This window comes from Coturnix japonica, chromosome 13, assembly GCF_054131305.1.
Source record: "Coturnix japonica strain WE chromosome 13, WE-NBRP24, whole genome shotgun sequence".
In the NCBI taxonomy this organism is placed as follows: domain Eukaryota; kingdom Metazoa; phylum Chordata; class Aves; order Galliformes; family Phasianidae; genus Coturnix; species Coturnix japonica.
Window position 1 is genome coordinate 9857102 of NC_140675.1, and position 15382 is coordinate 9872483.

The following is a 15382-nucleotide window of genomic DNA, read 5'->3' on the forward strand; positions in this document are numbered from 1 at the left end:
TAAGCCAAATGGGTCTTGTAAAAAAACCTGGAGGTGCAATTAGTTTCTATTAAAAAGAAGGTCTTGCCTTTTGTCTTGGAGTCCTAAAATGGCTGTGAGACAATTAAAAACCAACCAAAAAAAGAAAGACAAAGAGGAGTGGTGAGATGCCCTTTTTGGGGAGCGTGGGCTGGTAATGTCCATCTGGAAGGACCTCAGAGAGAGTGGTCACTTTTGATTGCTACATAACGTGAGTAATCTCTGGGAAGATGAGTCCTTCCCTCCTGAATCACAGCAAAGGGGAAAAATAACACACTCCAGAAGCAGCAAGCTGTCAGCCTCGCTGCTGGGAGCCACCCACGAGCCCTGCCCGGAGCCCAGCAGGACCAAAGCACCTCCATTGGAGCCACCCAGAGCCTGGAGTGCCCGCAGGTTGGGGCACTGAATGTGCTGTGCTGAGTGCTGCTGCTCAGCAAGCCGTCACCGCCAGCCCTTCAGTCTGAATACAGCAACGTGAGGAGCTGAGAGACACCCCAAATCTCCACTTCCTCCTGTAGATACGTACGGGTACATTTAAACATAAGCTTTTTGTTTTCTTCATGCCCAGAACTCCATTTTGGTTTCCATTCCTATACACACAGCGCTGCGATTCTTGGTCTATTTCTCAACCCTTTGCATGTGATTATTATTATCAGCAGAGTTCAGAGTGTGACTGGCAGATTTTAAGTAGAACATAACTTCTATTCATGCAGAATTCCAGTATTAATGAACCCACAATGGTCACATATAACGTAGAAGAATTTTATTCATACTGTAATTCTATCCCATCATCCACTGCAAATATTACAATTATCTTTAAAATGTTGAAGAAGATCATTTTGTTCCACGTAAAGCACAGGAAGGCTGGCGCCGAACGGCCACACTTCTCTTGAATTTGCTCAGATGTATTTTCATGACCTGTGAAGGCTTAAAGCAAAGATCTGTGTGGGTGCTCAAGTGACTTCTAAGCGGTGAGGCTAATAATCCAGGGAGTAACAATGAATGTATCTTGCAGATTATGCAAAACACTCACAATTTTTGTTACGAATACAACAGAAATGCATTAGGTTACATAACATCCACGAGTGACCTTTAAAAACGTGTCTTAAAAGCAGCACAAGAGAGTACAAAAACAGTGAAAGAAAGAATCAAACACGCACACACGTTCATTGATAGATAGAATGGGCATCTGCCTGTGTAAATGTGTGTCATAAAGCTGCAAGGTTGAGAAATGTGAATGGTCGTTCGTTAATAACACATGCAAGAAGCATAAGGTCATCATAATAAATAGTAGCAACTAAGATACACTGTCAGGGCCGCTGGGAATACGCTGAAATAAATTAAGCACCTTGGAGTGATGAGAGGACTCTGAGTGCAGCCCAGGAACTCTTTCCCACTGCAGTGGCAGCACTGGGCACTGCCATGAGAGCCTTCTGCTGGGAGGCAGCAGGGAAGTGCCAGGTGAGCTTCGTTAACTCCAAACGACACGTCAGTGCGGGTAATTGTAGACAAGTTCTTAACTAACACCTACAGCTTCAGAAGGAAGATTGCTGCCTCGTTTCATTATACAACCTTTGGCATGTAAAAGGTATGGGAAGTTCCTATTTACTTAGAGTTAGTGCTACCGTTAATAAGAAAGACAGTTTTGCTGCAACTAAAAGGTGGGCAGTGCTATTTAGGGTAGCGGAGATGCAGAGATTTGCAGCGGTCAGCACAGGAAACTTCACCTTCAAAGGAAAAGCTTCCCCAGAGAATAATTTGGATGATCCCAACCTGGAGGGCTGCACAACAGCGCAAGGTCTGTCTCTGCAGAAGCTCTGCTCAATACCCACATCTGCACAGAGCAGCAACAGCTGCCAGCAAGGCTGCAGGCACACAGAGCTTGCTGCAGCTCCTGCTGCCTTTTGTTCTGCCATGCACATCTGCTGCAGGAGGCAGCATTCTGGAGCACGCATTTGGCTGGTTGCACACTAAAAAAAGGCATCTGAATTGAACTAAATGGACTTTGTGTAAAGGAGTCCTATCAAACTTCTGCTTTACACCTGCCACCATCTCCTGAGAGTTCCGTATGCTGTTCAGAGAAGCAGCTGAGGACACTCTGGTGCAGATAAATATGATTCAAAGCACACTTAGTTCAGTGAAGAAGTTCTCTGTGAGTTTTAAGGAATCTGATGTGATCCCTCATGTAAAAAAGGGAGAAATCAGATAACACCAGTCCTGAAGGCTCCACCCTACACTGGACAAAACACTGCCTCTTGAACTACTCACCCACAGGCCCTGAGCAGACTGTTTGCCTTAGCATCAGCTCAGAGCTACAAAGCAAACCCCAAAGGGCCGCTAACATAGAGAAGTAATGGCCCCTATTTCTAAACCACAAAGTGACTCAGAAGTTCTACTTTCCCTCAGCTTACTGGAATGATCAAAATCTTTCTTTAATCGTCCCTCTTTAATTGCAGAATTGCTACTGACCACATGGATTTTGGAAACCACCAGTCCCTAACCAGTGAGAAGTCTGTTAGGAGAGACAGGCAGAGGGACATCACTTTATCAGAGAAGCTTGACAAAAGGTGAGTAAGACTGACTTTAAGAATAGGTGTAAGATAATGAGGGAAAGAGACGTTCATTTGTAGTTTAAATAGTTAAAAACACAGTTTTATCTGTACGATCCAACAACAGGTAAAAATCTCGCCTGCAAGCCAAAAGCCTGCTCTTCCCTGAGCACTTTCCCAAAGCGAGTCTTATCCAAACAGTTGTCTTCTTTCTTAAATGGTACATAAGATTTGAACTGACATCCAGTGCGTGACATAACAGAAAAAATACACATGAAATGCACACCTTTTATTTTTTCTTGATAAAGCCATGGAGCTGCACAGAGTTAATGTAAGTGCACGAGGTCAAACAAAGGCAGCTTTCCAGAAGGAATCATTTAGACAGTGAGAGAGATGAAGCTGTTGTATCTCTGAATGTTTCTCTTGAGGATCTCGGAGCAGGGGCCCAGCACTCGTTCGAAGCGGGGCCGGTCGAGCTTCACACATTTCAGGGGCCCACGTGCCACCACCGTCGCAGCCCGGGGCCGGTTGAGCAGCAGTGCTATCTCACCTGGAGATGGGGGCAAACACACCATCACACCTCCTCTCCTTTGGAGGGCGCATATTGAGGCCACCGTGCAGTTGCTTCGGTTGTAGAACACAGCCCTTTATGTTATCCTGATAGACACTTTACATTAATTCCGTTGACAGTACAAATGCATTACACATGCATAATGCATGCGTGTAAAATGCTTTTGAAAACAAATGCATTCAGACTGTTTTGCTGATTCTGGATCTGTCTCCTGTCAGCCACATTGCAATAAACCGAGGAATAGTTTCAGCTTCCATGCTATCTCTCCGTACTGCTGAAAGTGGAAGCTGACCTAGGCACAACCCCTTGTTCGTTAAAGAGTGGAACACTAGTTAACACAACAGCTACTCCATGCAATTCCAGTTGCTATTTTTCCAAGCCACATTTATGCTGAATTTTCTTACCAAAATAATCTGATGGTCCAAGCCTTCCCACCTCGACGTACTCCTCGTTATCAGACCTGCGCTGCAGAACAGAGGCTGTGCCCTGGGAACAGAGGAGCAGAGGAGCTTAGTGAGGTGCTCAAAGCGGTGGCGGTGCTCCATCCCTGCAGACATCCAAGGTCAGGGGATGGAGCTCTGCGTGTCCCTGCTCAGTGCAGGCAGTGGGACCAGGTGGGTTTTAAAGGTCCCTTCAACTCAAATGATTCTGTGATTCTATGATAAGGTTACCTTGTTTTTCTTGACCCTGTAATTCCTTTGGGAAGCACTGAGCAGCATGCCCCTCTGTGGGACATGTCTCATTCCTTTTGTTCTGCTAAGGCAGAGATGACCACCTCAGTCAATTTCTTATACATGAATAAAAAGAACTGAATAATAAAAAAAAAATAAAAATAAAAAAAATCCACCAGTATGGCAAACTTGATTTCACTCTTATGAATGTGGCATTGTTTGCATGCTGACATTCAGCTCACACAAGGCAAGAGGAACAGGACAGAATTCAGTAACGAATGCCCATTACGCTGTGCAGATGAATCCTCCAAAATACTTTAAAATACACTCTGAGTGGATGCAGAACCTTGCAAGTGACACAAGATTTTCACCATAAGGAATAAAAAGGCACTTTTCCCAGTACTATCTTGGAACCTGAATTTGTAAGGCAGCACCCAGACTTCGCTCTTCACCTGACCATTCGCTGGCTCTCACTGAGACTGTTGGCAAAGGCAGTTGTTAATGCTTAGTACAACAGACAGTGTTTTTTTAGCGGCCTTTAGTGATCTGGACACCTGTGAGTCAGTTGCTTTGGAGATGGAATGTGCCTTGTCTCCACTCCCACTGTGAACTGCAGTACTCAGCACGTGCCAGTACATGTCACAACTCAGAAACACCCTATTGAAACCTTCAAAGGGCTTTGACATGCAGAAATATTCTAACCTGGAGGAAACCTTAAATTATTTGTGGCATCATGGTTTTGGAAGGGAATATAGAAAGTATCTCCTTTCACTTTTCTAGGACCTGGGGCCCAGAATATTCACTATTACCTGGCAAGTTATTGTAATGTGCTTACTTCTGAACAAGCACTACTATGATGGAATACAACCACCGTTGTATTCCATCACGGCCCATTTCATAGCAGGGTTATTTTTATGCCTGTATAATTTATGAATTGCTGGGCCACTCTCTAGGTTAATTTGTAATGTAAGCTTCCTGTGCTGCACAAATGAAGAGGCACATCATTTCTGATGATGGCAGGAACCAGAGCCAAAATACTGGGCAAGCTCCATCTCATAGGTGCTACGCATCTGATGGCTTTTATATGTACTTGGATGTACATCAAATTAATCTGACACATTATAATTTCTCATTTTGCCCATTAGCAGTAATCAGTGCTGAGCATAAACTACCAGATATTGGACTGTCGCGGCATTATGTGGGCCATGACAATTTGGCTTGGGGTTAAGGCATGCCATGCGCATAACACTGCCCACAGCCCGTGTGAGGCTATCCAGGAGAGTAACATGTAAGAAAGTGATTTGGTGCCTGTCAAGGTTCCAGGAAGAATTCCTTATCCTTGATATAACTAAATTGTTTCGCCAAAGCTGCTGTTTTCCAAGGTCTTCCAGTAAATCTGCAAGGGGATGAAAACACAACGATGGTGTGTCATGAGTTTTGTTATTTGCATTTCCTGTGAGCGTTCAGAACATAACACATGGGGAACAATGCACTTACTAATCTCTCCCTGGCCGCACTTCAGATCAGGTGCATCTCATGGGCCCAACTCAATGCTTTACTTATTGCCTGAGCTTTGGAGTCGGGATCAGTTTCAGAACCACTTCCAGCCTCTGTCCTCTGCTCAGTCCCCATCTGGAGCCTGGCAAAAGCCTAGCCCCTTGACCTGAATAGCTGTCTGCAATCCACGTCTTCATTTCTTTCCCAAACTATTCTTTAACAACTTTTATTACAGATGTTTTATTGGATACAACAACAACAAAAATCTCTTAAGTAATCACATTGACTGCTCGGGTCAAATGAGTAAAGGTGTCAATTCCCCACTGCTCACCTCGAGCACGCTGCCATAAAGGTAATCACAACATCAAACAATATCACTTTCACCTCCCCTTGTGTCAGCTTTTATGGTGGTTAATATTCTTTTGACAAGGCCTGTATGATATAGGGTTTCAATAAGTCAGTCTTCTGAAGCAATTTCTTCCACTGTTCCACTACAGTTGGCCTTTTTAATCCAAGAAACACCATGCTATCTGTTGGAGGAGGACAGATGTGTCTGGCCTCCACAATAAACACTCAGCTTGGCAGGATAAAGCAACGCATATTCCAGATACATATTTTTCCACTCTTGTTTTAACAGTCACATCGGCTCTTCCCATTGCCCAATGAGAATGGGTCTGTCACAGAGAAAAAGAAGTTTCCTGACTCCTGGACAGTGAGCACCCGCTGTAAGGCCCCACTGCCAGCACAGCCCCACGGCACATCCTGCAGCACGGGAAGGCTGTGAAACAAAGAAGGTGTACTCATATCACCTTCACTTTAGGTATCTCGTCTCTGCGAACAACTCCATTCTAGCTGGGTTAGAGGAGGAGTCCAGTGGAACGTGAATGGCATGAGCAAGGCAGAAGTAGAATAATACAGAACTGTTATCAGTACACAGAATCACAGAATTGTAGGGGTTGGAAGGGACCTCTAGAGATCATCGAGTCCAACCCCCCTGCCAAATCAGGCTCCCTACACCACGTCACGCAGGAGAAGTTTTCATACCGCATTAAGTGCTGACCCCTATTTCTGCTCTCATCACAGGTTTTGTGGCTGTATTTCACTTTAGTTTATTTCTCACATCTTTCTAATGCTGTTTTTTGAGCTTTCTGTCCTTGTGCTAGAACAAACCCTGCCTCACATCAATGGTATCACTCCGTAAGACTTCTGGGTGCTGTCCTGGGAGGTATGGGCATTACCTAGCAAGGATTCAAGGGGCTTATCACTCTCAGCCCCAACGGCATTTGGTCTCAGTGGAGAAGATTCCCTCTAAACAGCACGCAGAAACTGGCAGGATCCAGTGAAACAAACGGCACAGTCCCAGATTTGCAGGATCAGGCTATTTAGTGCTGCTCAATTTAAAACGCTGTCTTGTACACTGCGAGTCATTTCAGCCTCCTACGCTGCAGAGCAGAACTTTCAGAGCACGTGCTCAAACACTGTGAAGAAGTTTGACACCATTAAATAAATCAGCACTTTGTGATGATAAGAAACTGAAAGCAGACAGGCATGTCTTTCTCCTAGCAGACACTTGGGAGTGAAATGATCTTCAGGGGATCCAGGAATATTCCCTTTCAGTCACTGGGGAGTGCCTGTATTTGCAGGAACCGATATCACTAATCTCTCCTCCTCTGCTCGAGTAAATACAGGCATCCTATTGCAAAAACAACAGGAGTAGCAGCTCCAAATGCAATGTGCCATCAGCACTCGCTGCCAGCCTCACCCCACGCACCTGCTCACTCCCTCTGGAACAGTTCTGCCGTGGTGCTGAGAGCACTTATTCATGTCTGTCAGGTGCATCAGCAGTTTGCTTTGTAAAAATTTATGGCTTAGATATGGCACCATAATTTAAGATATAAAAAAATAAGGTTTATAATCCATGCACTCCCACCCTCTCCAGAGTAATGAGATTTTGATAGATGTTTCACTTTTAAACTCTCAGACCGTATGGGTGAGGGAGACATCTGGATCAACAAGAAGATTCCCATGCATGTACTCAGAAGTATAGACTACTTCATGAGCTCTATTTATACACTTAAGTGTAAATCCTGTAGCCAGGAGCTGGCCTGAGTAGCCCGGCTATAAAAGGCAAGTGTTCAACAGGATGGTCAGAGGGGAAATCCTGCAGTTTTTCCTCCATTCCAGCAGAGGAAGCTCGGAGGATCAGATGGGATCGATACCAGCAGCACAACACGGTGCAGCGCTGGGCACCAATGAGTGCTGGGTACCAGGAATAGAGGTGGGAAGGGAGGCTGAGCCTTCATTTTTAGACTTTGGCATTTAAAAGTCAGTCCTGTTAATGTTCTGTTCCCACTGGTCAAACCTCCCACTTCAAAGACACAGCAATCATTAAAACATACAGTGAGGCTCCACAGAGATGTATTTATCATTATTAAAATTGAAGAATATTTACTCTATGATGACCGTATGCAGTGTCAATGTCTACGCACTTTCAATACACTTAGTATATAGAATAAAAGTCTGCCCTTAAGGAAAATAAATGTAACAGCAGACAGGTTTTTCCCCCATTCCCCCATAGCACTTCTGCCCTGGTTTTGAGCTCTAAAGGCTTTTTTTTTGTCGACTTCATTTTCCTCTGCACAATTCAGTAAAAAAGAGCAATGCAGTAGTTTTTTTTCTATAGAATTAGTGATGAAAAAGGTCAAGCCTTTCCATCCGCTATTGCTATTAACTCTATCAATCACTATTATGAACGTACCTTTGCTCTTTCTCACTTTGCTAATCCACACACTCCCATTCAAAAGATAAGTTTTCCCTCACTCCACAGTAACACAAACCCTCATTATATGCTGCTATGAAATCTTTGCAGAGTTGCTACAAAAGATGAAGGAAGAAGCTGTGGAGTGGCACAAAACATCCCTGGTGAATCACACAGGACTCCGTGTAAGGACTCCTACTGGTTTGAATGGAAGCAACAGCAGATAGCAAATGAATCAGAAGATCCGTCACATAGAGTGGCTCTGTTCACACAGAATGATTCTGGGAGTATTTTATTTAACTGCAGGCGAGACTTCAAAAAATGGTCATTTAAATCAATTCAGTTGCCATTAAGTGAAACCTCCAACAACTTTGGTTCAAAGCTGTTGTTTGGTTTGCTTATCTTTAGTGAGTTTTCTCTATCCATTAGGGCTCAGTGCAGTTTACAGTGAGACACGAGACAATGCCCACATTGGAAACGTCAGCTACTGCCAGCTTTGAACACAGAGATACGACTTTCTGTACATTTTGGCCTTTGAATTCAGTGGGCCACTGGAAACCTCCCATCGATTTCAGCAGGTTTTGGGCAAGCCACCACCTTGACAGTATCTTTAAGACTCAGTGGTACAATGTCAAATAAGCTCCAAAGGCAGCACATGGGGAATCAGGAGCACTGTGACACCTCTGAGATCTAGAGAAAGAGCAGTGCTGCAGAAATTACCTTTACACTGCAATCACTCAGGTGACAATGCATATGATTATCATAATGTAATCATCATAATGTTATAACATTAGTATTTCTCGTTTTATTGGCTATTTATCCCAACAACACTAATGCACGCTGCCATCCTCAAAGGCAGAAAGCAAGCAGACCTTCCTAACCAGCATGAATCTCACACCCGAGCTCTGCAGCCACACTGGATACTAAATGAAATGCAGCCACCCCACACCTGCATAGGACTACTGCATGGACACCTCAACTTCCATCCATTCTGCTATCCACTTTATTTGCAACACTTTAGAAATAACATCCACACCTGAAAGAGTGGAACAAAGCTGTGTGGAGCAGCCACCAGAATAGCCACCAATATAAAGGTGCTTTTAAAAATGACAATCAATCATAAACCAAGTGCAGCTTAAAACAGCAGAAGCAACCGAGCCACAGGGCATTTCCTAGGGATATACGAGAGGCCGGGGTTAAGGCCCAGACATGACTACACCCAAGCCAGCCATTAATCACCAGGAAATGCCTTTGCCTTGATCATTTACTATTTAAAATTGTAGACATTTGACATGGGAAGACCTTTTAGATCATTTCGTTCAACTCAGGCAATCTTCCCCTTCGGTATTTCTTTAAGGCAATCTGCGTTAAGTGTCTTCTGTGTCTGAATGTGCTCCCCCCTTAAAGCAAAAGAAATGTTAAGGGATGGGACATGACAGGATTCAAGCAGAGAGACCAACAGACATAGTGCAGAGCCAGCAGAATTGGGACACATGGCTCCATATGAGCTTTGACTCATGGGTGAAGAGCCCTGCAACACTTTAGTGAAACAAAGCAGTTTTGCACAAAGAATAAAAGCTGGGAAACGCTTCTTTTTGTTGCTGAAATGCTTTTTATAATCAAAACTTGAAGCTCTGCTGTCTCTTGAGTTCACAGTATTGCCCTCAAGGTGCAGCAGCAGAGCTCAGCCCACAGGTGTCTGACGCATCCACACACTGGGAGCTGGGCGCCTTCACCAAGCGCTGAACTCCCAAGAGCGAAGTGAATAGCAGGGAACATCTCCAGGCTCATGGCATGGCAGCCTCACACCTCTTCTCCATCTCCCCAATTGACTTTGGGCACTGGGAGGCCTGGGAGAGAGGAGATGGAGGCACAGGGGTGATGAGAGCAGCCCTTTGGGCTCAGGATAGCTCCTCAGCCTGGCTTTACCCAGCTGCTGATGGCAGGAAGCCGCCAGGCGGCCACACTGCAGCCCAGGCGCTGGGCTCCAGTCATGCTCTTTTCTCTGCTCTTAGAATTGGAGTTGCCCCTTATTACATATCCCATCCACCTGTTATGGTGGTGACACAAAGCAGATCTGCTCAGTAAAGGTGGGCTCCGCTTTGGGTTTTAATGAATCATCGCAGGGATACTTGGCCTTGACTAATCAGGAGCTTCTGTGGGAAAACAACTGAATTAATATTCCTCCCGGTGCCAGACTTTAAAGGCTGTCTGTGCCAAGCACTGTGGATTATTGGCAACATTGCTCTGTTTTCCTCCCTCCGACATGTCAGCGTACAAAGCCATAAAAGTCACAAAGGAAAAAAAATTGTTGCATTTTAGAGATTCTTTCTTTCTACAAAGCTAGCCATTATCTTTACTCTCTGCGAAGCCAGGAAATGTCCACAGAGTCAACATAAAAGTGACTCTATAATGGGTTATTCATCAACTGTTCATATTTGACTGCCCTTACAGTTACCATGCCCTGGAAGCAGGCGGTGCAGCCTGCTACCACCTACAGACATTGCACACAAGGGACCAAGCACATGCAAACAGGGCACCTCCCTCACCCTGCCCACCAAATCCTTTCTGGTGAAAATTGGTTTTAGCTGCTGATGTTGTTTTACGGCCCAATTACTCCTACCACCATATGCTTCTTTGTGAAAACATTCTGTAGATAACAGAAGTAACCAGACCAAGCAAAAGTCTGAAGACAGGCAGCATCATTAAAGTCTCAGCCCTAATGCTGTGAGCAGGGCTGGGCTGGCAGCTGTGGACAGCCAGGGCAAGAGCTGGGGGAAAGAAACACAGCTTGGAGTAAAGCATGGGAAGGGGAAAGGGGAGCTTATCACGGAGATCAGGAAAATCCCTATGGGGAGCTTTCTGAAAGTTGGTGAATCCCGAGTATTTGTGGATCAAGTTTTGTGATTCTGAAATTCAGAAGGAAAATTAAACCAACCACTCAAAGGTGCCTCTTCCTGAAGGACAGTGCAGAGCACCTCACACATTCCTCTAAATCCACATGATAAAGCTAATGACCGAGCCCTCGGGGATGCGTTATTTCAGTCATCTCTACATTATCTTTGCAGAGGAGGGGGTAAACAGCCCAGACTGCTCTCCTTACTCACACAGCGACAAGTACCACTATGTGGGAACCTCCACTGCTTCTCCAGACCTCCCAAAATCTACTGAACAAGAGAGAAAACTCAAAACAAAAGCCATACCTTAAAGTATTACATAAGTGAAGTCACAGTCAGTTGTGAGCACAAAGAAAACCTAACATGAGGATTTTGATGAAAATTGAAATGGAGACATATGTATTAAGGATGAAACAACCAATTATTAACGCTGGGATCTACATCTCTGCTCAACAAACCATCTCCCATTTTCCACATATTCCATAGTGGTAAGAGGACAGGGTGTGGCTGAACATCCAGCACAAATCTTCCATATATGGGTTTATAGATGTTTTAAATTGCAGCTGCATGAGACTGGAGGCTCCTACACAAGTTGCCATGAACTAGAGAAACCTCCATAGAGATGGTTTGGATATAGGACATACAAAGAGAAGTGCTTCTAAACCTTTGAGAACTGGATTGTAGCACTGCATCTTCCTAATGTTTTGCTCTAAGATAAAAGTTTACTGTTGTCCCAGTGAGACAGGGTAACACAGAAAGCCCTGTGTGTACCTCGAGGTTCTGACATGCGTAGTGTTCTCAGCCGCAGTGACCTGGACGACCACAAGCATGTCACTCCTCAGCTGCCACTGCGGCCCTTTGGGACTGCTGATAGCATCATTCCTGGGACAGCTTTGATTTTACAGTTAAGGATCAGCAGTTCTAGGGCTACTTTCCAAGAGAAGACAAATCCTTTGAACTACATAGCCAAAGACACTGCAAAAATTCCTTTAGCCAGAAAACAATCTCGGGTTTTTATTAGTTCCCAACCTTTGACTTGTGAAAGACTATCATACAAAAACAAGGGAAGAAATAAACAAATTCTAGTCGGCAGAACAAAAAGCAGATGAGTTCCACATAAGCTGCGGTAGAAAACTGCACCCATCATTTGAGGGCAGTAAAATCGAATGCAAAGGAACTGTTGGTGGGGTACCCTGGGATCTTGGCCATAAAACTCACACCTCTCCACACTGGGCCTCCTGCAGGAGAAACCAGACCTTGTAGGGTCCTATTCTCGGATTGTTTTTCAGTAGGAATGATGAATTCTCTTAACTCCTGTGTCTTTGCTTCAGACTGGAACATGCGAGGTAGAGTTTGCTTCATGCCCCTCATCACAGAGGTGTAGGGAGCCTCAGCTCCGTGAAGGTCATGAGATGTTCGAGTAAGACAAGTGGGTAAGTATCTAAGGCAAAATCAGTAGATGAAAAGGTGACACATTTTGTACCACAGTAATTATCACTCTCAAAATTATTTTGTCCTGTGTATACAGACAGTCATGTGCTTGTCCAAACTAGGGGGGAATTTGTGTTCAAGAACTAAATGCTGGCTGTGTATGCTGTTTTTAAGCTGTTTCTCCCCCCAGCAGACTCCTTTTAAAGAAGCTTCTTCTCTGTAATATCTAAACAGAATGGTGTTGGAGAAAGATGATACGAGAGGGCTTAATGCTGACTGCGGACAAGAGATTGAGTCATGACTGGTTTGACAGCATGTTTCTAACCGTGCCTCTTTAAACCATTCTACATTATTCTCCAGTCTCCGGGTTCATAGCAACTCACAGAATTTACATACAGTTGTCCTGGTTTCTGCTGCAAACGAGGAATAAAATCTGCAAAGTTCTAAAATAGACCAGAAATATTGGCTAATGTGAAGAACGCTCAGAAAACCACCCAGCACACATTGCTCCCGAGCTTATGGATGTTGCAGAACGTATGGCAGGAGCCAGCATTGCCATGGATATTGGAGGGTGGGAGAAAGCTGGAAGGAAGGACTGAAGGCTGCATCACTCACAGCTCCTCCATTGCTGGTAGAACAAGAAGGAGAGCAGCCTTTCGCTCTCTACAAAATACTGGCCCTTTCCATCAGAAGAGAGGGAAGAGCACGCTCAAGGTTTTACATATATGCAGTCTGATGCATCACTCACAGAACTCAAAGTGAACTCAACAAGAGTTGGACTGAGACTGCATTTAAGTCACTTGGGCTCAGCAAAACACTTCACCTCCATCCCCAGGCAGGACGGCACTCAATCACATGCCTCAGTTTATATCTTTGATGTCATCAGGCCATCAGAATTCCCATCCTGAATGCAGACCAACTTTGAAGCGGGGCAAATGGAAACACCACTGCGTGAGTGCAGCCAGGTGATAGTGATAAAACTCAGACCACCTTCCCTGTAAGAGCTCTGCAGAAACCAATGTCTCCACAGCTAAAAGAGCTCTTAGTAACTGCTGGCTCTGCTTATTAGATATAATTTGTTTATTAGGCATATGAGGAGTTGCTGTAGACTGCCCTTAACAAACATACTCAGTATCAACAAAGTCCTGGTAACGCTAGGCAGTTCGGATTGCAGCCTTTGAAACTCCTTTTCTAGACAACATTCATCTTCCTAATTAATAATTAATCACACTGTGTTTTTAAAGAGATTATCAGGTGTGATAGCAGAGTGTGCCTAAGGCAGTGACTTCATTAACCGTACGGAAGAAGTTTACTTTGTAGTTCTCCTGCCTGTCGTAGGGGTAGGTGCCAAAGGGGTCTCTCTTGGGTTAGAATGTCAAAGAGCAACAATTTAAGGCAGGAAACAATTGGGCTATTATTTTTCTTTTCCTTTCTTTTCTTTTTCTTAAAGAGCTTTTAAATCATAAATCTTCAGATGCTTCTTGTGCAATTTAAGACTCGAGTCTCCTTTTCCTATGAAAGGCCCAATTTTACAAGGAGTGAGCCCAAGAATCTTCCTCTGCTCCTTCACATTACCATGGCACAAAGGGTTTACAGACACCATTCCACCTCACAAGACGTTTGTGCAGAGATGCTCCACACAGTGCCAAGAGTGTCAGCAGGGCTGGAAATGTTGATTTCACCTTCAGGATGGTCTCTCAAGCCATCAGCAGTAACAATAACTTTCGGCAGATCCTGCCTAAACTGGAGCCAGTTTGTGGCCCTGACTGGAAACAGCAATAACGGACAGCCCTCCAGCAGACACCACGTTGTTCTGAATGTGATCTGCAATATTCTTGGTTGGATCAATAATTATTATCAATTTGTTTGACTGATTTCCATCAATCGGGAGCTCTCTGTACTAATTTTGGAAGGATTTCTGTGCTGCGGGTGAAAATTTTCCCATACTTTCCAATTCTGCTATTCCCATCCCCTACATTCAGTACTAATGGATACTTGCTATGATTCCCCATTAAGATGTTGCTCACCTTCATGGAGCATCATGACTCAGGATTATCCCCACTGATGTGGAAACAGAGGTTTGGGGTGGGTAACACTACCTGCGGGCTGCTCTGACAGCCACCAGGACAACAGGGAAGAACATCAATCCCAAGCTTCTCTTCTGTGCTCTTCACACAAGAGTTATGGAGAAGGCTGAAACTACCCACCCTAACTTAACACCCATCCACAGTGGGAAAAAAAAAAAGTAGGTTTTAAAGTTCTTTTCCCAATGAAATTTGTAATGGGAAACAGCTTGATACAATGGGTTCACTTCTCCTTGAACTTCCTCCTGCCAATTATCTTTTATTTTTAGACCTTTTATTTTTAGACTGCTGCATGTTATCACTGGGCAGCTCAACCAACAATTAATTGGAATTGTTTTGCTTCTCACGCAGTTTTATTTCTTTGCTTTAGGCAGCACTTGAACCAAACTGTCCTCGGAGGAGATGACAGCATGCTGAGGACAAGCACAAGCTGGCACGGCGGGGCACTCTCACTGCAGTTCTCCCCCACACACACCTGCATACATTTGCATCTGTGTGTGCATTTTTCTCAAGCCATGTCAAACTTTATGGAGAATTAGAGCCATATGGCAGCAGCTCAGCAAGCAAACAGCATAGAGAGCATTCACTGTGCGACCAATGCAGGAAGACTCCCTGAGCACCACAGCAGTGTGTGCCATACATGGTGCCCAGCAGTGACACGCAGACCCAAGTGATGTGACGTGGGAAAGGGTGGGAGCTGGGAATCCCAGCAGGGCACCGCGGGGCTGCGATCCCATCAGCTTTGGCTAATGGGCTCTTCTTCAGCGTGCACCGTCACCAAGTTGAGTCTGAAGTTGAAGTTACAGAATGGTACGCGATCCCATCCTCTGTTTTTAATACTATTGTCACTACCTTGTTCAGTAACCTAGACAACAGCAAAAAATCTCCTTCCTGTCCCACAGCACC

General features: G+C 44.6%; 1 protein-coding gene across 3 annotated transcripts in view; it reads right to left on the reverse strand.

Annotated features, from left to right (window-relative positions):
- Window positions 1–766: 766 nt before the first annotated feature.
- Window positions 767–15382, reverse strand: part of PRKAR1B (protein kinase cAMP-dependent type I regulatory subunit beta) — an 87790-nt gene continuing 73174 nt past the window's right edge. For all 3 annotated transcript variants that reach the window (XM_015876891.3, XM_085513850.1, XM_085513851.1), the window contains 2 exons: window positions 3543–3624; window positions 767–3117 (listed from right to left, as the gene is read on the reverse strand). In XM_015876891.3, coding sequence (XP_015732377.1) covers window positions 2945–3117; window positions 3543–3624 — 255 coding nt within the window. In that variant the 3' untranslated portion in view covers window positions 767–2944. The remainder of the gene's footprint in view (window positions 3118–3542; window positions 3625–15382) is intronic.